The 21,238-nt window shown below is 42.4% G+C and overlaps 2 protein-coding genes across 4 annotated transcripts; both read right to left on the reverse strand.

Moving 5' to 3' along the window:
- Positions 1-119: 119 nt before the first annotated feature.
- LOC116199721 (palmitoyl-acyl carrier protein thioesterase, chloroplastic-like) lies at positions 120-3,721 on the reverse strand. 2 transcript variants are annotated; one of them, XM_031530186.1, is made up of 7 exons: positions 3,371-3,721; positions 2,278-2,778; positions 1,735-1,868; positions 1,356-1,469; positions 1,043-1,214; positions 881-949; positions 120-657 (listed from the first exon to the last, which is right to left on the reverse strand). In XM_031530186.1, the coding sequence occupies exons 2-7, from the start codon at positions 2,767-2,769 to the stop codon at positions 406-408; spliced, it is 1,233 nt and encodes a 410-aa protein (XP_031386046.1). In that variant the 5' UTR covers positions 2,770-2,778; positions 3,371-3,721; the 3' UTR covers positions 120-405. The 2 variants fall into 2 exon arrangements, with proteins under 2 accessions (XP_031386046.1, XP_031386045.1); XM_031530185.1 differs by having other exon boundaries at positions 3,479-3,720.
- Positions 3,722-5,649: 1,928 nt separating this feature from the next.
- On the reverse strand, positions 5,650-20,939 carry LOC116199720 (dnaJ homolog subfamily C GRV2). 2 transcript variants are annotated; one of them, XM_031530182.1, is made up of 22 exons: positions 20,035-20,939; positions 18,685-18,918; positions 18,422-18,509; positions 18,119-18,327; positions 17,599-17,700; positions 17,451-17,513; positions 15,087-17,261; positions 14,476-14,838; positions 13,914-14,054; positions 12,548-12,940; positions 11,747-12,235; positions 11,168-11,391; positions 10,455-10,799; positions 9,824-10,112; positions 9,049-9,504; positions 8,596-8,941; positions 7,929-8,272; positions 7,187-7,648; positions 6,865-6,989; positions 6,652-6,775; positions 6,450-6,518; positions 5,650-6,201 (listed from the first exon to the last, which is right to left on the reverse strand). In XM_031530182.1, exons 1-22 carry the CDS (start codon positions 20,449-20,451, stop codon positions 5,998-6,000), a joined length of 7,662 nt encoding a protein of 2,553 aa, XP_031386042.1. In that variant the 5' UTR covers positions 20,452-20,939; the 3' UTR covers positions 5,650-5,997. The 2 variants fall into 2 exon arrangements, with proteins under 2 accessions (XP_031386042.1, XP_031386043.1); XM_031530183.1 differs by lacking the exon at positions 20,035-20,939 and having other exon boundaries at positions 17,599-17,710; positions 18,685-18,740.
- Between the last annotated feature and the right edge of the window lie 299 nt (positions 20,940-21,238).

A 21,238-nucleotide genomic window follows, 5' to 3' on the forward strand; every position in this document is an offset into this window, starting at 1 on the left:
AAGTAGGCTTTCTCAGGAGTTCCAAGGATATATATATATATATATATATATATATTTGCTAACTTTTGAATATATGCGAGGATATGATTTATGAGGAAATGCTATATAGTTTTGGGAAGTACTGATGAAGAGGATATTAACTATATTGGAACGACGATGCAAATAATTACAACGCAGGGGTAAATTTCCCTGCGCTTTTCGTTTAGGAACAAATCGAAAGAATATAATGTAATCAACCGAAACATATGAGAATACAAGAGGATGATCATGATATTATACAAGAGCAATGTGAGAAACCGCAAACAAACTACACAATCTACCGATTGCTACTACCCGCCCGTGTTCGCTCAGCTTGAACCATAAGGTACTCAGAACTCAAAAGGGAATGAGCTCTTCTGAGAGTCTTTAGTCGGTATCCTCACCTGGTGTCGTCATCCCATATTTGCCTGCATTCTTGGGCCGCCACTCGGTCCTACCCCTCACGATTTCAGCCCCATCCTCGAGCCGGAGAAGGTGCTGGCACTGTGCCCCTCCTTCATTTTCTAGGTGATCGACAGCGGTGAGGGACTGGAGCACACTGTCCCTTCCACATTCCCGCCTGTACTCCAGGGTGAGGGCAGATAGCTCCTGGGTCTCCAAGATCTCCGCCGGAGCACTCTGCAACAAGTATCGACATAATTTTGTTTATGAAACTGCAATTTTCCAACGGATTTATGCGATAATGTTAAGCAAAGGTTTACAAAAATTTCGGCCTGTATTAATTGAGTGAATTTTAGAGGATAATTCTCGAGAGCTAGAAGTTACCTGGGACATCTAATCCATTTTATTTTATATTATGATAAAACATAAAGATTCATCCAGCATATTTTAATTTACATACCTCGAGAATCCACCCAATGTACTTCACGTTGTTCACGTGCTGGTTGACATCCAAGTCATTCCACCTTGGCTGCAAGACATGAAGAGGAGCATTTGTTCTGTGACGAGAATGTAACATTGCATAAACAGATGAAGACTTTCATGCTGAAAAATGCTGACTTACAGCTAGACCCTTGCGGATGAAGTCTGCTGTGTCCTCATCCAACTTGCGCAATTTCCGATCATCCTCTTCAATGACTGGAGCGGAGTCCACAAAATGTGGCTCTATCTCATTTCGAACTTCATCTGGAATTTTTGATAATTTTCTTGTCTTTTTATTCATCATGACCCACACACTGCGAAATATCAGCGCGATATAACTCAACTTTTAATATAAAACCTGTCAATTGACTGCTATTGCAGAGCTGTATGATCAGAAAATTCGAGTGTATGATCAGAAAATTCATGGAGGTAAACTGTGAGTCAAAACATCCTACCTTGATGCTCTTGTCAGAATTTCTCCCGTTTCGCAATCGCTAATCAGCCAATCACGACGCATGCCATTTTTTCCCGACCTGGAGACCCAAGTATTGACTTCGACAGTATCACCCCTGTCATATATAGATTACAGTCTATCAGGTCCAACAAAATAAATGAGAATCATAGTCGTTGGATTGGAGTGAAACTTCTGAGGACATTAAACCGACTTGCTAGGCATGAAAATCATCATTAGGTCTCAGTATACTATGATTAAGAGTATAGTAGTCAATGCAGAAACAATGCTACACCCATTGTCGACAAGCACAAAAAAACTTAACTAAAATCGAAAGAGCATCTAGGAAAACCAAAGATGAACAAACTGGTGCTACAACTCACCAAGTAGGGTAGCGATTCACTAAGACCTGCATTTTGGCCACGACCCAAATGAGGTTCCTCTTATACATCTCAGGAGTACGACCAAAGCCATCATTGAGAAGCCCAGCACTTTTAACATGATTGAGAGCTGTTTCCTGTAAATACCATAGAACAAAGACAACAAAAATTTAGCTTAAAACATAACAAGCCAATGCAAGTATGTAAACACAAACTAAAACCTTAAAATAGTCCATAGTTATCATTTATTAAACTTTCCTAGTGTTCTATTTGATGAGCGAGTATTCTGTTTCGCAAGTTTAAAACACATGAGGGGTCCTTCCTTCCTAGTTTTTTATGAGAGATAAACAAGTTACATGTTTTCTCATGAATTATGACATAAGCTGCGTTAGTGAAAGGAACGCATCCCTTTCTCTTGGCTAACTCTCCATATATATATATATATATTTTTTTTATTTTATTTTTTTTGGGGAGCGCCAAGTACAACTCAGTTACTGCACAATAGCATTTCCAGTGAATCAAATAGACTAAACTGGGCATCAATACCTGCAAATGGTTCATCAAAGTCTCTATAGATGCAGTACGATCAGCGCCTATTTCATATGACCTAATAGAAAAATTCTGCCGGAAGACAAGCCCGTCCTGAACAATCCTTCCCAACCCAAATGGGTCCACGAGCATGTCAGGCCTCTTGGGTTTCCAATCAAGCATCATCCACTGCTTCTCAGCTGCCAAGAAGACAGTTGTAATTGCAGCAAGAAGCATACTCCAATCGGGCAACTGGTTAATGAAAGTCCGAGGGGGAGGGGACGGCGCATCCTCCTGAGTCTTAAGGCCAGCTGACTTTAGACCAACCGAGGAGCCGTTTATCTTAGGAGGGGCATGAGCATTTGCCTTGACCTGCAAGCCACCGTTGGAGGTCGATTTGGGCTTCAGGGGGCTCAACCTCGAGGGCCCATTCCCAAGCTTTCCGGGTTTTGGGGAGGTGTCCGGGGAAGGAACCGGAAAGAATGCAGAACTCGCAGCACTCGCCACCATGATCTTCACCTGCAAATCAAAAGGGTCGATCATCAGTCCCTCTAAATAAATTAAAACGAAAAGGGTCCTCTACCAAACAAATAATCAAAATATTGATGCTTTCGGCAGAGGACAGGACATCAACTTATCAATGTAACATGATTTTCAGGACAGCTAAAAGGCTCGGTTCAGATTGTGACAAGAATTCTCATTGACAGGAAAGGGAAGAAAACCTTAAAAATACATAGGGTGTTGATTCAACCCCGCTCAGTGCTATACAGGGGAAACGGTACTCATGAATCCTCCGAGAAAATTAGAAAAAAAAAATTGGAAGAATTGTTAAAGAACAAATATTTAGAAGAGAGGGGAACATTCATCATATGTTCATCCAGCAAAAAAAGGTATTCCTTTTCCTATGGCTATCAAAATCCCGACCACAAAAAACAGACAGAAAGCCAGAGAAGAACAAAAGAACAATGGGACCTTGACATCATGAGAAATGATCAGAGAACCAGAAATGTTCCGCCATTTCGCAGATCTAACAAGGAGACAGCAACCCCAGCAAGGAAAGAGAAAAGAAAAGGGCAAACTTTTATGAGCAGGGGATGCAGCAGATCTCTACCCAATCGGCAAACTCAAGATGGACCCTGAATTTCCAACCCGCAGAGGAAGAAAAACGGGACAAGAGGAGAGATTTTGCTTGGAAAAATGTTGCAGTGAATTCCCCTACCTGAAGGGCGGGACGAATGGCGACAAATACAGCTCAACAAATGCGGGAAAAAAGAGGAAAGCTTTCCCAGGAGGAACAACAAGCTAGGCTACAGAGTCATTCTGGGGATCAAGTTTTCTTCCTCCTCCCGCGAATTTGCGTTCCTGGGTGAGAGAGAGAGAGAGAGAGAGAGAGAGAGAGAGAGATGTTTATGGCGACAGCGAATCGAAGGGTGGCAGGCTGGCAGGCAGGGGAGATTTTCGTTTCTCGGAGGCCATTTATATATGTGGGGCCGTCTTCTTCGCGGCGGAACACAACACAACAATATTAATTTGGATTTGTCGAATGAAACCCTTCCTTTCCTCGTGCCGGTCACATTATTAAGAATTTGTTGAACTCAGTTTCTTCTCGATTAAGATCGAGGCCGATGGATCCCGTAAAGTATACGAGTTCACTAATTGTGGTATCTAATCTTATAAACTCTATAATTCGATCTGATATCGTATAAAATTTTCAATTAACTTACAAGTTATACCAAATTTCTTACAAACTCCTAGTTTTCTATTTCGATTTTTCACACGGTATTTGACTCTCAACAAATTAGAAATACAAAAAACCTTACTAACGAGAATCTTAATTTTCAATGTGTGTCCACTGCATCAATATACTGCTTCCTCAAAAATTAGGTAGATTTACATGGTGTTCGCTTAGTAAAGCGCCCTACGTAACTTCTCGGGTTATCGTCCGTCGGGTTCGATCTGACAATTTCTTATTCTTCGGAGAGATCCGTATAGGTTTGTATTGTGCAAATTCGATTCAACGAGATAAAAAGGAAAACATGGCCAAAAAGTAACCGGAAGGTCCAAAAAACGTCGATTATGGTATTAATATTGCGACGCTAGTACTTGTGTCATGATAGATGCTTCTTTAACTCGGGCTAGGTAATGTTTTACGAACCAAATGAACGTTCTATTAATCTTGTCATGCAACTTATGGAACGCAACTTAGGTTAGTCTACGCGTATCGAGCTCTCCATCGTAGTTCGATGTTGAACTGCTCCGAATATTTACTGTTAATGTACCCCCTTCGAAGCGGGCCTACGACCAGCCATATAATTCCCCTCTAACCGATCTTTAATTAAATTTTCTTGTCAGCTGTCCAGAAATTTCGAGAGCGCTTTTTAGACTTTTGGGATACACATGACGTAGGTGAAGGCTGATGCTTGGGAGAAAGTTAGGCATATTCAAATTGGATTCCTCTTAGTCTTGGTGGCACTTTGCCTGATATGGACAATTGTCTTTGAAGCTTCCTTTCCTACAAGAAATAGGTAAAAATACCGATATCGCACAAGGAACCATAGATTGGATCATGTCATATTAGACCCATAGATTGGGTCCTGTCATATTAGACCGGAACTCGATTAGTGAGGGAGGAGGAATTTAACGTGACAACATCACGTGTTTATCTTCGACAGTCGGGGGATGGAAGATTATGGGGTTGCCCACACAACACAAAGTGGGCAGGCGGAATCATCACAACTAATTGATTTGTGGGCAGGCCGGCCTCTCAATTGGTTCGGTTTCATTCAATTCCTTCATCTACAGTTGGAGAAAGATCGTAGTCATAGTCATATGTGTAGAGGAAGCCATTAACGGGCCCACACGAACAACTCCGGACGCCGTGCTACGAGGCATTGCCCGAGGTTACAAGCTCTCATAAAGATCAGTTACGTCTGGTTTAGTCACGCTCGAAACTTCGCATTCAGTGGAACATTGGAAGGGTAAAAGAAATCTATTCTTAGTCATCCTTCCTTTGGTGGGTGACCGTTGAACGACAAACGGCCCAAAAAGAAATTAAATTTGGACCATACAGTTCCATCCCAAACTCGATAACGATCACGTTTCCATCTCAACTCTGTTTTTTGTATGTTTTTGTTCACCTAATTTCTCATTGTCTGGCCAATGAAAGAACACAAGTTGCCATGGCCATCGGACTAGACCAAGTCAATGCTCAAGCGATGTTTAGTCTCGATTAATAGGCTGAGTGCACTACGAGACCTCACCAAAAAAAAGTACTCATAGTTTGTCTCTGAGAAAAGAAAGTTCCATCTCCGAAAAATTTCACAAAGCCAATGAACCTTTTCTCGAACTCATAACTAAGAATAGCATATCTCCTCGAAGTGGGAACACAGATTAACCCCCCAAAACGGATGATTTAATTTAAAGAGGAACTGATACAATGTACATACACAAAATTCACTCTGCTATATATGATCAATCAAGAAATCAGAAACCTCAATTTACACGAAAAAGGTTGAGTCTTCTTTACAGCGGTGAGAGTGAGAAGAAAAAGAATAGCTTTCCCCGTTCGAAGTCGTAAGAGATAAACTGCAAATGCCATGCCGATCTATCCCCGAGGTACGGTGTAGGGAGAAAAGGAGAACAAACTCAAAAGTCCTTACCCAAAGCCGGAACAGAACCTGTACAGTGTGCTATAATACTACAGGAGGGTGAGGCTTTTGCCCCCTCCTTTCCTTCTCTTTACAGATGGAAGATGTCTTCATTCCCATTCGAGTAAGAAGGGGATGATGAGGAAGGTGGTTTTGCAGGCTGGGGAGGTGGAGCTGTGAGGGCATAAGTGAGTCGGGATGAGGAGTTCTCGATCAAACCGGCCACTCCCGCAGCAGACTGAGCGTTCGAGGGAAGGAAGAGGTCGTGCTTTTGGTCTTTGTATGCGCTCCAAACCTGCAAAAAGATTCGAGAAATACAAAAAGTACCATCAGGATCCAGAGATTAGCCGTTACAGCAGAGATTCTATCTCTACCCTACACGCAAACTCAAAAAGATTCCCTCCTAATAAGATTTATGGGTTATGATCATCAATTAATATGAAAGTGCATAGACCAAAGCAGCGCCAGACATTTGATGGGTATATAATGGAATGCAGCAACTACTAGCACTTCAGACTATCCGTCAGCCAAATTTATACTTACTTCAGATGAATCCAGTATCTCGCGAACTTTAGTACAATGGGCCCCTTCCGTCGCAAATGCATGCAAAACCTGAAGGAGAAGAAATTCAGATTAAGGTACATTAAGGTACATGGATTAAGCATCAGTGCTTATATAATTATCGGTAAATAAGAGGCAGCAAAATCGCAGAACTCTAAATAAAATATACAGTAATCGCTCTGACCTCTATTGCGAGAACCCTCCCTATAGATGCTTCCGATTCATTCCACTTCATTTGAGCACTGAGTCCATTTCTTCCTCCAGCTCTCCAGTCGAGGAGCCCTAGAAGTACCTCAACAAGACCAACTCTGCAAATATCCCACAATCAGGAACTGTGCCAATGAAAGGCATTCTTGATCGAGTAAGGCCGGGTAAGTATTAGTCCAACAAAACTTACTTGAGTCCTTGCGCCACCAGTGCATCCCTAGCCCGATTTCCAGCAACTACAACACGTTTTAGTGTCTCCAGGGCCAATATGCTTCCGCCCTGCCAGCCAATTGCCTTCATTAGAAGTGGCACAACCTGCAACACAAGATGGTAGATAAAACCTGTCAGGACATTCATCCACCGATGTGTCCTAGTTTACGTGGATCCCAAAGTAGCAGAAGTTAAATCTCAATAACAAATAACTCTGTACATGCATGCCCCAGTATATGAGTACATCCATGCATGACATATACGCGCAAGCACATACAAATAATCAAGCATACAAGATATACCTGTGGCGTCCCAACGCTAGTTGCTGCCATAGCTTCGGCGCAAGTAGTACTGGCTGCAAGTTGATGTAAAACACGTAAGCAGCTGAGACGGACCCGCTCTCGAGGAGTCTGAGTGGGCTGTCCCGACCCATCCTCGGGCTCATGTCCTCTGTCTGCATAATGGCCATTATTCACTTCTGTTGATGACATCGCTTCTCTTCTTCCCTCATAGGCAACAGCAGAAACAAGCTTGGGCACGTAACCAAGATACCCCACATGATCGGCTAGTGCAGGGTGGACCCGCAGTAGAGAAACCAGAGCTGCCGATAAAAGCAAGGGAAGCTCAGGGTCCACTTGTGTTTCATAGTGTGTTGCAGCAATCGCTGATAGGTACTGATCCAGTAGACCTTCCAGGAACCTCTTTGGGTTTCTGAGTGGGAACTTGGGATCTTTCAAGAACAGCCTCACGTAGATCCCACCGACCTGCACAACAACAACTGCACTTAGCTCACAGGCAGGATTTAAGACCTAAAAGCACTAATCTTGGGCGGATGTGGCCCTTTAAATTTGAAAAAGAGTCACGTAGATGGTTTCTTGGATAGGGAGAAAAACAGAAACTAGGGCAGTCAGTTTGGAACTCTACTTAATGATACATGCAACTGCACATTTTCTTACCGCTTCTAGAAGGTGATTTTGAAACCCAAGAGGGAAATGAGGTCCTGTGAGGCTTAAGATTTATGTGTAATAGAGATCAAGTACACACCTGTGGCTCATCTCTCATTTCCTGCTGCCCTGATGCCTGCTCCGGGACATCCCAATCAACGACACGACCCTTCATTTGCTCTCTATAAAGGTCCGATGCCATGGTAGAAATCTGTGCAGATAAAGAAGTTGCCATGGCAGGTGTCCACACGAGTTCTGGTGTCTCTGTCGTTTGCTCGAGGGCAGACACAACAGCCTCACCTGGTCCATCCCTGATTATCGAAATGAGACCATCTGGAAGAAACCTTCCCAGGGTAATTGCCACCCGGGGACCATGCATTGGCTGCCCAAGAAGCTTTCCCAACAAGGAGGCCGCCGTTGCTCTTTGCTGCAATGCTATCTCTTCTGCACGAGACCATTTATATCATTGATATGAGGTGACATCTGACATGTATCTTTGTATCTATACAAATAGAGAGAGTACGCCAATTTCCCCTTCGTTTTCACTTGACCACACCCTATCCCCATTCTCTCTCTAAAATGAGCATTCGTACTTCACACAAGTTACCTCAACCAATTTCAAGACAATTTTTTCTCTGCGAGAGAATTTGAAAGGGCAACTTGGCACTATAGAATGTCAACTCATTTATATATCAGCGAGTGAGAAGTATCTCAGACATATCTAGCTGTAAAATAAAAGCAGAAGTTTGAAAAAGGTACATTTTTACCTTGCTGAGGCAGGAGAAGCTCTAAAATGTAGACCACTCCACCATGTTTTGCAGCTGCCCAAGCAAGCTCAGGAGTGCTTGCCAATGCATAGAGAACATGGAGAACTCCCTCACGGCATTTGGGAGCAGAATGGAGCATCTGCAATAGGAGGAGGAGACTTGATCCATCTGCCACCATAGCCTCCAAGCAAGGGGCATATGCTGTTAGAAGAGACAGTACACTTAAGCAGAGCAAAGGAATGTCTGTGTCAGAGACAGCAGCTACAGAGAAGCACTCAAAGATTGGTAATAGCTTCTCTTTAATTGAAAATATCGATGCCAAATTCGGGTTGTTCCTGAGTAAGTTCTGCAATTAGGAGGAAAAAACAAAAGCCAATTATTAGATTTGTTTCTCTAATAAGTATTTAAAACAGTGAATTATCTACTTAGTGCTGGAACATATGGAAAACCTACCCGAAGAGATGTTAATCCAAATCGAAGGTTCTTGACCAAAAGCAGTTCCTCTTTTTCTATCACTTGTCCTTCTGCACCTGATGACTCGGGAGTTACATTCTGAGAATCAACTGATCCATCAGTCCTCTCACCTTCAATTTCAAGTTCCGTAGGAGTAGGGCCGCTATTATCACCTTCACTGGAAATATTTAAATCTGCAGCAGACTCACTTCGCACAAGATGGGATATAAAGTCGATAAGAGCGAGACAGAAAGCTTCTGGTTCACTGATCTCGAAGTCAGGCTGATCATTGTAGACCCTCAGGTAAACTTGGCCGACATATAGTTCTTTTGACAATGCTTTGTAAGCAAATGCATGTGATTCCTTCAAATCATATGAACCATCGGGACCTTGAGCTGCTCGTTGTTGGTCCACAAATTTCAAGAGTTCTGCTCGAGTTGAGGAGTTCCAAATAATCTAGCACCAACCATAAATCAATTCTCAGAAAGATGTCCTAAACATTGATAAAAAAATAGATAAAATAGCAACCATTATTCTGCAGATAACCTACTTCAGGCTCTACTGCTTTCATATTTCTTTTCACTTATCAATGACTCAAAATTAAGTCTTGCTGAGAGATGGCATCAGGAATTTGCCATCTGGTACAGCACCCGCGCTCTGGTGATTTACAGGTCTGAAAGACAAACTTAAATAGAAAGTTGTGGCCAGAATGCATAAAATATAAAAACCTTCAAGAGTGACGCAGTTCCAATACAAGTTAACATGAGATCTATACCTCTGGAGACTCCAAGTTTGTGTTCAAGCGAGATAGTAGATCTTTAGGTATATAATCTTTCAACAAACTGGCAAGTTTTGGAGTAAGCAAAGCTCTGAGGGCCTCTGCTGCATCCTGATTGTAAGGCGTTGAGTCAGTGCACAAACCGCTAAGCCTGGACAGGGCCTGTGCAGCTTTAAGAGCGTGCAGATTCTTAGCAATTTGAACGCTAATACCAACACCAGGTGATTCATTTGGTTCAGATTCCTCCGCAGTCGAGTCATACTGAAGCAGCAGTGGCAATAGGTACCTAAAATGCCAAAATCAGTGTTATAATGGAAAGCCAAAATGATAGCACGGCAAACATATATATTGCCGCATGTTTTCTATTTAAAGTCTCAATTATATGTAGCAATTATATTAATCAATGAACAGGAACATGTTGACTAGTAACTTCCACATTATTCGAGCCTAAATACCCTCTCCTTACATTACCAACTTGTGCACTAGCATAGCACTTTCCTTCAAAGTAAGGACCTTGACTGTGCCATGGTCTTTGGTTTGTTAAGAGTATCAGAACATAAGCTCGTAGTCATTGGCCATGCCCACTTTTACAGCCCAAAATAAAGATTTGAATGAAAAGCTAACGTACCACAGGACACCGGCCCCCAACAATGCATTTTGCAGCTCAGAAGATACAGAAACATGGGCAATTGTCTGAAGGGCAGCATCAACTGCTCCAGGTACAAGCTCGAGTTCAGTGGAGTGAACCATGTCCTCAACCAAACCAGGGAACTCAAGCATCTCAGCTCTGGCGCTCTCAAACTGACTTAAGACGGAAAATGTCCGCATCACATTTGTAACAATGATTGCAGCAGGTTCATTGGCTGGAGTTGTGGGCTGCACCACGCACATGCATCTTGAGAGGAGGTTAGCAAGGAGCTGGATCCCACCATCTCTTACGAGTTCTTCACCATTTAGTGAAGATGATGCACACCTAAAAAATCAATCAGATAAATAAGCTCCAGAAGATATCAACTAAATACCATGCAGCCTACCATTATATGCTCTTGACTGCAATAATAAGCATTGAACTCCTCATCTCTTTTGTACAGTTCAACCATATTTACTTAATTTTTTAAGCACAGTCCCCGCTTTTTTTCCCCCACTTTTGATTTAATATATAACTGTCATATTATAATAACACCAAGGAGTTGCATCCAATACTAGTAAACAGATAAAACAAAGAAGTCAATCACTCAAGACTCGAGATCTCCGGTTTACCATAGTGAACATCAAAAAATGAAAAGAGGCATTATGTCGTACTCTAATTTAAAAAACTATTGAACACGTAAGATTTCTCACGTTAGCCACAGAAGCTCTGAGGCAGCAACAAGAAGGGGAGCTCTGTCTGAGGACAGGAAATTGTTGTCATCTTGGTCAACTGTAACAGCATTGAGCAGCATCGGATAGCCAGCATACTTAAACGGCTCGAGCACATCCCCGTAACGTCTGTATAGGATGCACTGTCCTTTCAATAATAGCAACAACCTCCAAGGCTGTGGACCTTGCAGTCCTTGCATGGTGGCCTAACACATTCAGCAGTGTTTGATAAGAAATAAAGTGCAATATATATTTTCTCCGTTAATAAAAGAGTATTGGTCACACAGTCCAAGGAACAAATTATGCCAATTTAGATGGAACATATATGCATTACAGGAACAAAGACAGCTATCATGTACAGTGACAAAATACCTCGAGGTGTTAAAAAAAAATCCTAGGCTGAAAGAAATGGAACTAAGCCACACAAATGAAAATCACCCCATTGATACAGCAGCAAGAGATGTTAAGCTATCTTAGCAATGTAGTCTAAAGGCTCCCTTATTATATTATAATTTCACAATCCATGTGGTAAGAAATTGTCAGGAGCACATGGTTACCAACCTGAAGACGCTCATAAGCTTTCTGAACAGCAAGGAACTTCTCCCTTCCTTCGGGATTTTTGTCAGGATGGTATTTCATTGCAAGTTTCCTATACTGACGCTTGAGCTTCTCTTCATCAATGTTCTCAATTCGCTTGGAAATGCTAGACATCTCCTCGCTAGCATCAGAAAAAGGCTTCTTGTCATCATTTGATATATCTTCTGGTGAGATCTCTAGTAGTTTGCAAGCTTCTTCTTCAGAGAGATCCATGGGTCTTCTCGTTAACTCTTCACGCCACATAACAAGCAACGATTGCAGGAATTCCACGTGTTCAACAATTGGCCAATGAGGGAACCTGATCTCATCACATAAGTTGCGAAGGTAATATCGGTGACACCACATTTCATCTCTTAGCTCTGGATAAGTCACTGGTGGCATAGGAGCATATTCATATAAACAATGACAGTGCTGTGAAAGTTTCTGAGGAAAATCACCCAAGTGCTGCAAAACCTGGAACAGATTGAGGAAGAAAAGGTGATATGCAACTTTAATCAGTGCCAGGATGATGCTAATACATGCGAGTAAATGCAAAATAAATTACATGCTACCATTGTGGTCCCATAAATTGCTCCAGTACAAAGAAGCAGAAAGAGGGACAATACATCTTACTTTTGAGTCCTCATTTAACACAGGACAGGGCACCCACTTAGGCTGTGTGAGAGGCCTCAGCTTATGTGGATACATGGGTTCATGGACCAAGGTCACTTCCATATAGAGTCACTCACCAAAAAAGAAAAAAAGAAACTTCTAAATTTAAGGTACCTGGCGAATAAGATTTTCTGCTCGCATTTTATGGGTCCATATAATTTCTGGAGTATCAGAATCAGAAACCATGGCGGCAGCAAATGCAGTAGGCCCACTACGCTCTAATACATACAACAGTGATTCTGGAAGAAGCCCACCAAGCACGCTTCTTTTTGCTAGTGGCAAAGAAGACGAAACTGCAGCTTCTTCACCTCCATGAAAAGCCTGATGAACATGAGTTACGGAGAATAGTTGTGCAATCGAAAGAAGATTTGACCCAGGATATGCAAGGGCGAAATAAAATGCCCCCGTGCTGTAAAGTTTAATCATGGCTTTGGGGTTTCTGGTCACAACAGCCTTCAGCAGAGCAGCTGCACTCTCAACGATACTCGGCTCACCAGAAAGCATAGCCTAAAATTTTGGCAAAAACCATAATGATATTATGAATGGCATTATTTGAATAATCAATAAAAAGGATATACGTCCACCTCCAACCTCACTAACTCTTCAATCCAACTGCATAGTACTCTAGAAAACAAAGATGAGGAAACTATTCCCAGATCCAATAAAAGATGAAGAAGTTCACAAGATAATCAGGCTTGTACCGCATTCATCCTACTTTCCACACTCAAAATGTTCTGTCACAAGAATTGCAGTCTCAATCTGGTATAACAATACACCTAAAAGTACTTTTGATGGTTCTAAAATACCAATGCAAAAAGATTTATTTATGATTGAAATGTTTGCTTTCCCTTCCCGTTTCAAATTTCAATGATACATGATACAAAGGAAAAGAGCAGAACATGCCATATTTTAAAACATGGGCTTTAAAAACCTAATGTGATCTCAACAGTTATCAAAGACATGACATCCATTATCTTGTTTTCAGCTTATCAGAAGAAGCTGCCCAGAAGATTCTCCAAGATTAGCCCTTTCCTGAAAATTTAAGATAATTCCTTACCTTGTCTATTATTTTCTGGTTCTCTTTTCTTACTAGAGAAACTTATTTTCTGCACCCATGACCCGCCATGTATTTTTAATTTACTTTCATATAAATTAGTTATCCGTTAAAGAGAATTTGTTGTAGTATATCCAATAGGGTTTATTGCACCATATAGCCTAACGTTGATAGATATTCTTAAATCTATCCCGACGTCATTTTTTTGCCTGAGATATCCCAACGTTGTTATTTTTGTTTTACCATCTAGCCCCTGGGGGATAGATGGTGACATCAAACTAGCAACGTTGGGATAGGCAAAAAAACAACGTTGGGCTAGAACTAAGAATTCCTTCAAACGTTAGGCTATATGGTGCAATTAATCCTATCCAATAAAAGTACGCATAACATGATAAAATGACTATATAAGCCGTCAATCCAACATACCTGAGCAATATGTGGAAGACAGCGCTGACTTGACAAGATCCGTTTCACTCGAGGAGTTGGAGTGACCAACTCTCCAGCATCATCTATATCAGAATGAGCAGATACCATGCTATGCAAAATGGACACCGCTGCCTCCCCAACCTACACATTAATTGATGTTGTGAGATCAGTGTTGGAATGAAGCAAATATCCCAGACTGGTTAAAAGATAAAAACTAAATAAAGATACACAATAAATAAAACAGATGACTCAAGTATGCATGAAAATTATGGTATCATATGCAAATTCAGTATGAGTCAAACTAGATCACTAATACAAGCAACTCTGATCATCGAAGATGAGGGTTAGCAATCCATCAGACTATAAATGTTGCGCATAAAAACAACACATCCTAAGTTAGATTTTATACTTTCCGATAATAGGATGAAAGAATTCCTGCAAATCATAACATCTAATTGCATTCAACAAGGTTACTAATCTCTGTGTCAGTATAGGCAAAACTAACGACAAATGAGCAAGAAGCTCTGATATAGCCACTTTAATCTCCATATAAGATGATTACCTGTGTGGTTGTCAGAACGGGAACTCGAATAGTTAATGCCCAACGTAGCTCACGAATATCACGTAATCTCTTCCAATCGAGCATGCCAGAAGCCCAACATCTAGTCGTCCAATCAATAGCTTTCTTTGACCAGAACCTTCTTATAGCATCCTTTTCTACGGGTCCAACTTGTGCCCCTTCTTTGTCGATAAACATCCACTCCTTGAGAGGTTCCATAAAAGCTGTAGCTGCTATCAAATTGGACTGTAGAGGAATAGCTGTCCTCTCTGATGCTTCATGAACCACAGTCAAAAGATCTACAGCTAATACACACCCACCAACCAAGACGCAAGCCTCGACATTTGATAAAACCTTCATGAGAGCCTACACATAAGTATATACAAGAAAAGCATAAATACTCCAAGATTAGGAAGAAATAAAATAATTACCAGGTAATTGACATAAAGGAAGGAAAGAAAGATGCAACTCCCAACGACATCAGCATGGCGATTTTGCTTTCTGTTTTTTCCCCTGGGTTTTATTCTCTTTGGACATGACTGTAAGTGGGTGTGTGTGTGTGTGTGTGTGTGTGTGTGTGAGAGAGAGAGAGAGAGAGAGTTCCAACAGGGTACCTTCAACAAAAGAAGTAGACGGTGCCTCAAAGCTCTATCATCAGTCCTATCCAGGAGAACCGTAATGTGAGTGGTGCCCTCAAAAGGGCCTATTGTTTTGTAATGTTGCTCATATACAATTGCCATAGCCCTTGCACAAAGTTCTCTAACTGAAGAGCCTCCAACTCCCCCAAATCCATCCAATCTTCCCATGTCACACCAATCATCGGATGCACCCAACTCATCAGGTATAGCACCATCTACTGTAAGCCCAATATCGGCATCGCACAGGAACCTGTGGTATAGCGCTCTGAAGAATGCAGCTGGGTCTCGGAGAGGAAAATCCTGGGCCCTGCCACTGCTGCCACTATCAAGAAGCAGCCGTAGATAATATTGTCCCACACAGACTTCCTTAGATAAGCTGTTATAACGGACATAAAACTCAGAGTAGTTCCAAGAGATCTGTGGCACACTTTCTTGACCTGAAAGTACTTCAAGAGTTGCACCTCCAGGTACAATATCTTCGGTGCGCGCTTTTTCAACATCTAACTTGTGAACCTCTGCTTGCAAAGCCTCCCTTAATTCTTGTCTTGTGCGTTCGTTCCATATCAAATCAGCACGATTATGATCAAGACTAAAGGCTCGCCAGAATTCCGGCCAATTACAAAGTAACCTTCCAGAGCCCACTGGTGTGCTCTCCACAACCACCTGCGCCGGGGCTGGAAGACCAGTTTCAGAGTTACAAGTGGCATTAGGATCGCATTCATTTGAATTCGAAATGTTCGGTTCTGACTCCTCAGGCATGTTCGCTGAATGAGAATCAACTGAAGCAGTTGATGCTGAAAGGTCATTTTGAGGCACCCTCGTAGATGTCATAGTGCCAGTCAAATTTTCAACAGCATGAGCAGCTTGTTCAGAAGTGAGAGCACTCGTGCCAGTTTGCCTCATCCTATCAGCACCTTCAATATTAGTAACTGAAGGCAGGTTCTGTTCATGGAATCTGTTCTCGATGCGACTTTTCCGATGCTGAAGTAGACGCCTGCGTCTTCTGCTGGAGACTGATACCTCTTGATAATTGTCTTCTGAAGGATCTCCAGTTCTTGTATGCAAATACGCAACAAGCCCAGGAGGTAGAACTCTGGACAACAAATCTAGGGCTGGTTGATAAGAATCTGCCCAAAGAGCCACGAGCTGTCTACTAACCTCGCGGCGCTCCCCAGCAGGAAGGAAAAATGCATGTAACAGGTGCCTCAGCAAGGCACCATCACGAAGAGCAGCATCACGCATAGATTCCGCAGCAATCGCATCTTCCTCTGCAATTGTCCTCATAATCACAGCAACAGTTTCCCTTACACTCTCCGCAGGATGACCAAACAATGTGAACAAACGACGCCTTAACCCTGCCACTTGTCGCAACAACTCAACAAAGACAGGGGACTGAGTTGTCTCACTATGAGGATCGCATATCATGGCTTCAAAGATCTCAACAACTGCCATTGAAAGTAGAGGTGATACAGACATTGGCTTGAGCCTATTAGCAACGATGATGACATAATCATGGTTCGCAAACAAATAGGATTTATTGCGTATTATAGCTGCACGCTGCTCTCCCTTAGAATCCGTAACCATATTTGGATCGCCAGGACCTCCACCAATAAGGACTGCAACGAGTCCTGCAGCTTCTGCAGCTATACCCTCAGACCCATTTCTAAGGAGACCCATTATTCTCCCAACTGCAGCAGGAAAAGCCATAACATGGGTTGTGGCACTCCTCGATGCCAGTAATCGGCGCAAGCAAGCAATGAATCCCATAACAGTTGCAGCTGCCTTAGGAGAAGGAGGCGGCAAAGGAGGGGACTCGGGAGGAAGGTTAGGAGCAGCTGGAAGCATAGTGATTAATGCCATCAGAGTAACTTCAGGCACTTCGGTGCTTGCGGGAACTCCACTATAAGCTACACAAGCATTGAACTCTCTTATTCGACGCCATAATTTTGCTCTTGAACCAGGGATAGAACCACCTTCAGCAACTGCATCTTTGGCGGCCGCTGCCAATTGTTTAAGATGTATTGATACAGTTTCCATATCAGAAACAGCAGGTTGTGGTACAGAGAGTAATATCTGAACTCTTCCGCATGGTGGATCAATACGATGACCAGGCATCGTCATTCTTGGAAGTAGAGGAATGGGATACTGACCCTGGACAATTATAGAGATCGATTATGCAATAATGTTAATTGTCATTAAGAAAATGGACCAACAACTAAAGAACAGTCACCAGGCCCAGCCCCAAAACCTCCCATCCCCCAAAAGAGATATTTCCTTCATTAGATAATAGTTACTCCATAAAAAGTGATAAAATCCTTAAATGAGAATGCATCTGCTAACCTCTGTTTGCAACACATCACGAATTGCTGCGAGCAAGCTATCACGAGATGTGCTCGAGTAAACCTAAAGTCAAGTTCACAAAGTTATTAACAATAAAAAGGCATATAAATTGGAAAAACTATTCTTGCGTAAAGGAGATAGCGCTCACATGGATTGGGCATCCATCATTAAATTCAATAGCAAATATCTGGGGCTCCTCAGCAAATCGAACAAGTGCACTTACTGCAGATAAAGGCCGAACAATAACAGCCTGCACAAATCTAAGAATGATTCTCAACATAAGAGCAAGCATGCCCTTTCAAGAGCATGCAAATGCACAAATATACGCAACCAGATAGTCAAAAACTTTTATATTGCTTTCCTTAATTTTTTTCTTTTCATCGGTAAAGAATCTTTGTAGATATATCTTTTCTCTTTATTCTATATCAAATATATACATATATATATGTAATAAAAGCTCCCTTAGCAGTGATATAGTGTTAACCTCAAGAATCTATGACCTACAAATGCTGCCCTGCATGGGATTTATCTGTCATATGTTCAATATAAGCAGATAGATCCTTTAGTAGGTTAAGTTCTTGCAACTTAGTGACGCATATGTCTAAATCGTTTTTATCAATTTGATCAGTAAAACAAATATCTTAAGTGTTTATAAGGCCATCGCTTACTTCATAGTTCTCTGGACGCCTTTCAATGAGAGACACCTTGGTAAGGATGAGTTGACGTGATACAGTGTCACCATGCTCTCCAATCCCACCTCTAGGGCCGACAGAGAAAGTCCATCCTGGAAGATTTAATGTTCCACGTGCTGCAGTCCTCAACCTTGTCACCAACCACCCTCCACAAGGGGCTTGTTCAGCTCCAAGTGGCTCTTTATCTGCATTCCCCATTTTCGTAATACAATAAACAAATACACAGCCAAATGAACGGAAATGAAGGGACAGATAGATGAGAAAAGCATGAGGCATTACTTCTTTGCTTTAGATACTCCGCTGCGCTGACAGATTGAGAACTGTCCACTGATAGTGATATACCAACTGTGGATTTAGCAGTTTTAGTCTGTCCCAGAAAGACACAGAACAGTCTGTATAAGAAAAGTTTCAATTTTGAAGGAAACAAACAACTAGATAATTATTTTAAAACAAATGCTAACAGGAGTAAATCAGCTAAATGCAATCACTTAAATGAAGATAATCACTAAAAAGCCAACACAAAAGATAAGTGATTCTCCTACCAAATTTGAGATAATAGCTGCATCCGTGGTCCCCGAAGCGGCTTGGAAAGCTTTGGACTTTCTTCCATATAGCGGACAAAGAACAAAACCACCACTGCCACCACTTTTCTTACCATAAGCATCTGAAAGAATAACGATGGCTGGGGAATCCATGTCCCTGAAATCCAGGCACCAGCGGAGATCTCCTGTTTTCAACTCGATGAGTTCAACCCCGACATAGGTCACCTTTAATTTCTGCATAATCCATTGATTCAACCCCCTTAGTTCTTAACTAAAATAAGTTTGTAACAGAGACAAGAGGTGGATGCAAATTCAGATTCCCACCAATCAAGAAGAAAACTATTCAAATTGTATTTGAGTAATTCAGTCAAGGCTAATCAGTTCCAGTAAGCAGTGGATAGAAAAATGTCCAAATGAAAACTTTGAGATGTTTCAGCTGGCCAACGTGTAAAAGTCCCATGATTTACAAGCTAATCAATGAATATCTCATTACCAAAATAACTCTGCTTTGTCTTTAATAGATTACATTTTCTTCACAGCAGATTGCTAGTATTTTCAACTTTATGCCACTGCGTGCAACATAATTGAGCTAGCAAATCAAAGTGTGCGATCAGATTTTGAATTCTCCATCCAAAGCAAACAACGTCAAGATTGTATTAGTATGGAAATACATTCAGTGTTTGGCAGGTCTTAATAGAGTGAGCACTGAAGTAAATTACTATCCATGCACTTTCTACTAAGCCCAATTCACTAGGAATTTCTCAACAACAATATCACACCCACAAACAACAGGCTATCCCACAAGGTAATTTGCCATCATCACTACATTCCCATGCCTGTTTAAGTTTCATTTTGTTTAATTGTATTCCCTGCTCAATCAGCTTCTTACATAATTGAAATTCCACAAACATTTTCGAGAAATTATGAGTTTCATTCAAATTGCTAGACAGCATATGAGCTAAAGCCCGCAATGCAGAATGGATCTGCATGTTTGTATCAGTAAAATCCGAGTAACAACTACTGTTCCTCACTTTTCAACCCTGCAAGCATTGGACAGTCTACTGTTATCATTTTCGGCATGGGCAAAAATATAGCTGTTGTGTTTCTGCTGCCTTTGATTATATAGCTTTTTGCAAGCATCAACAACTCTTTTTAATCATTTTCAACACTCGCAGACAAAGTATTCAACTTTTTGGCACTGGCATTACAGCCATTTTCCACCCCATGCATCTCATTCTCTTTATATGCAGAAGTATCTCGCGTCACATCACCACTACACCGTTCACAGCAAGACAGTTACCTTATACCCCAAGCAACAGGTACATGACCAAGAATGTCAAGAGAACTTACAAAAGGAACCCACTCAGCGTTCTTCCGCCGCAAATGCAATACGGGGAACTCTGCGATCAGCCCAAGCCGGTTCCACCTGATACGGTGCAACTCCGTGAGTATGCTAGCCCTGTATCTTGACGAGAACTTTATCCCCTTATACTTCCCCTTGCCGTCAGTCCTCACACTCAAACTGAACTCCATCGAGTTCTCGTCCCGGCTGGGAACAGGCGACGCCCCATCGAAGTCACTCCCGACGTCATAGCAGTTAGTGACGGCGAGCGAGTTGGGGTCCAGGGTGACGATGGCGGAGCTGGAGATGCAGAGGATCCGCTTGTACTTGCCGCGCCAGGAATGCTTGATCACCATATGGCGGGAGAGGTACTCGGGCTCCTCGATGGGGGCGGGGTTGGAGGCGGAGTAGGTGGAGGCCTCCATGGAGGGGCGGCGGTCGGCAGCGGGGCGAGGCTGCGCGGAGTCGAACTGGGGGAGGTACGCTAGGGATTGGTACTTGGGGGCATTGTTGGGGCGGAGAAAGAACCAGAGCCCACCGCCCTCCGAGTGGGACGACTGATTCGCCCCCAGTCTGATGTCTTATTTACAGGATTTGCCACCGGTCGACGGAGGAGGGAGCAATTCGGGTTCTTCGTGTCCTCCGCAGCTCTGGCGCCGAGCTAGCTAGCTCGCCCTAACCACCATGGACGACGATGATGATCGGGAGCCGATTCCTCTACGGAAATGCACGATCCGAAGCTCAATTCGGATCGGAATCAAAGCTCTGTGGATCGAAATTGGATTGAATTCGATTCAATTCCGACACCCAGAGAGAGAGAGACGAAGAAAAATGGGAGCTTTGCTGTGATCGACCTTACTGTCAACGATAAGTTTTTCGTTAAGGCGCTCTAACAAATGAGATGAGAGAGAGACAGAGAGAGAAGCGTCAGCGTCATCCGTCGGTGAAATGAAACCTTTGCCTGAGATGTCGGGCCAGACCGTCCGGTTAGAAAGTGCTCGGCCGGCGCCAGGAACCGTCCGATTCATATCATCAGATCGTTGCAACTGAACCCGACTCAGAGCCGACGTCATAATATCCGGTTCGAAAGCCCCACAGGCTCAACTAATTCAATTCAAATTAGATCGGCTCAGTGAGATATAAAACTCTTATAATCATAGAATTCGGAATCTTATTTATATATATATAAAAAAAAGAATTAAAATGCTTGAA

This window comes from Punica granatum, chromosome 3 (genome assembly GCF_007655135.1).
Source record: "Punica granatum isolate Tunisia-2019 chromosome 3, ASM765513v2, whole genome shotgun sequence".
NCBI classification, from domain to species: Eukaryota; Viridiplantae; Streptophyta; class Magnoliopsida; order Myrtales; family Lythraceae; genus Punica; species Punica granatum.

Coding starts and splice junctions, on each gene's coding strand:
- LOC116199721 (XM_031530186.1), bottom strand. CDS start 2,769: ATGGTGGCGAGTGCTGCGAGTTCTGCATTCTTTCCGGTTCCTTCCCCG. Junction 950..1,042: donor TCATCCGCAAGGGTCTAGCT/GTAAGTCAGCAT, acceptor CATGTCTTGCAG/CCAAGGTGGAATGACTTGGA. Junction 658..880: donor ACATTGGGTGGATTCTCGAG/GTATGTAAATTA, acceptor TACTTGTTGCAG/AGTGCTCCGGCGGAGATCTT.
- LOC116199720 (XM_031530182.1), bottom strand. CDS start 20,451: ATGGAGGCCTCCACCTACTCCGCCTCCAACCCCGCCCCCATCGAGGAG. Junction 11,392..11,746: donor AAGCTTATGAGCGTCTTCAG/GTTGGTAACCAT, acceptor TGAATGTGTTAG/GCCACCATGCAAGGACTGCA. Junction 10,800..11,167: donor TCAGAGCTTCTGTGGCTAAC/GTGAGAAATCTT, acceptor TTGATTTTTTAG/GTGTGCATCATCTTCACTAA.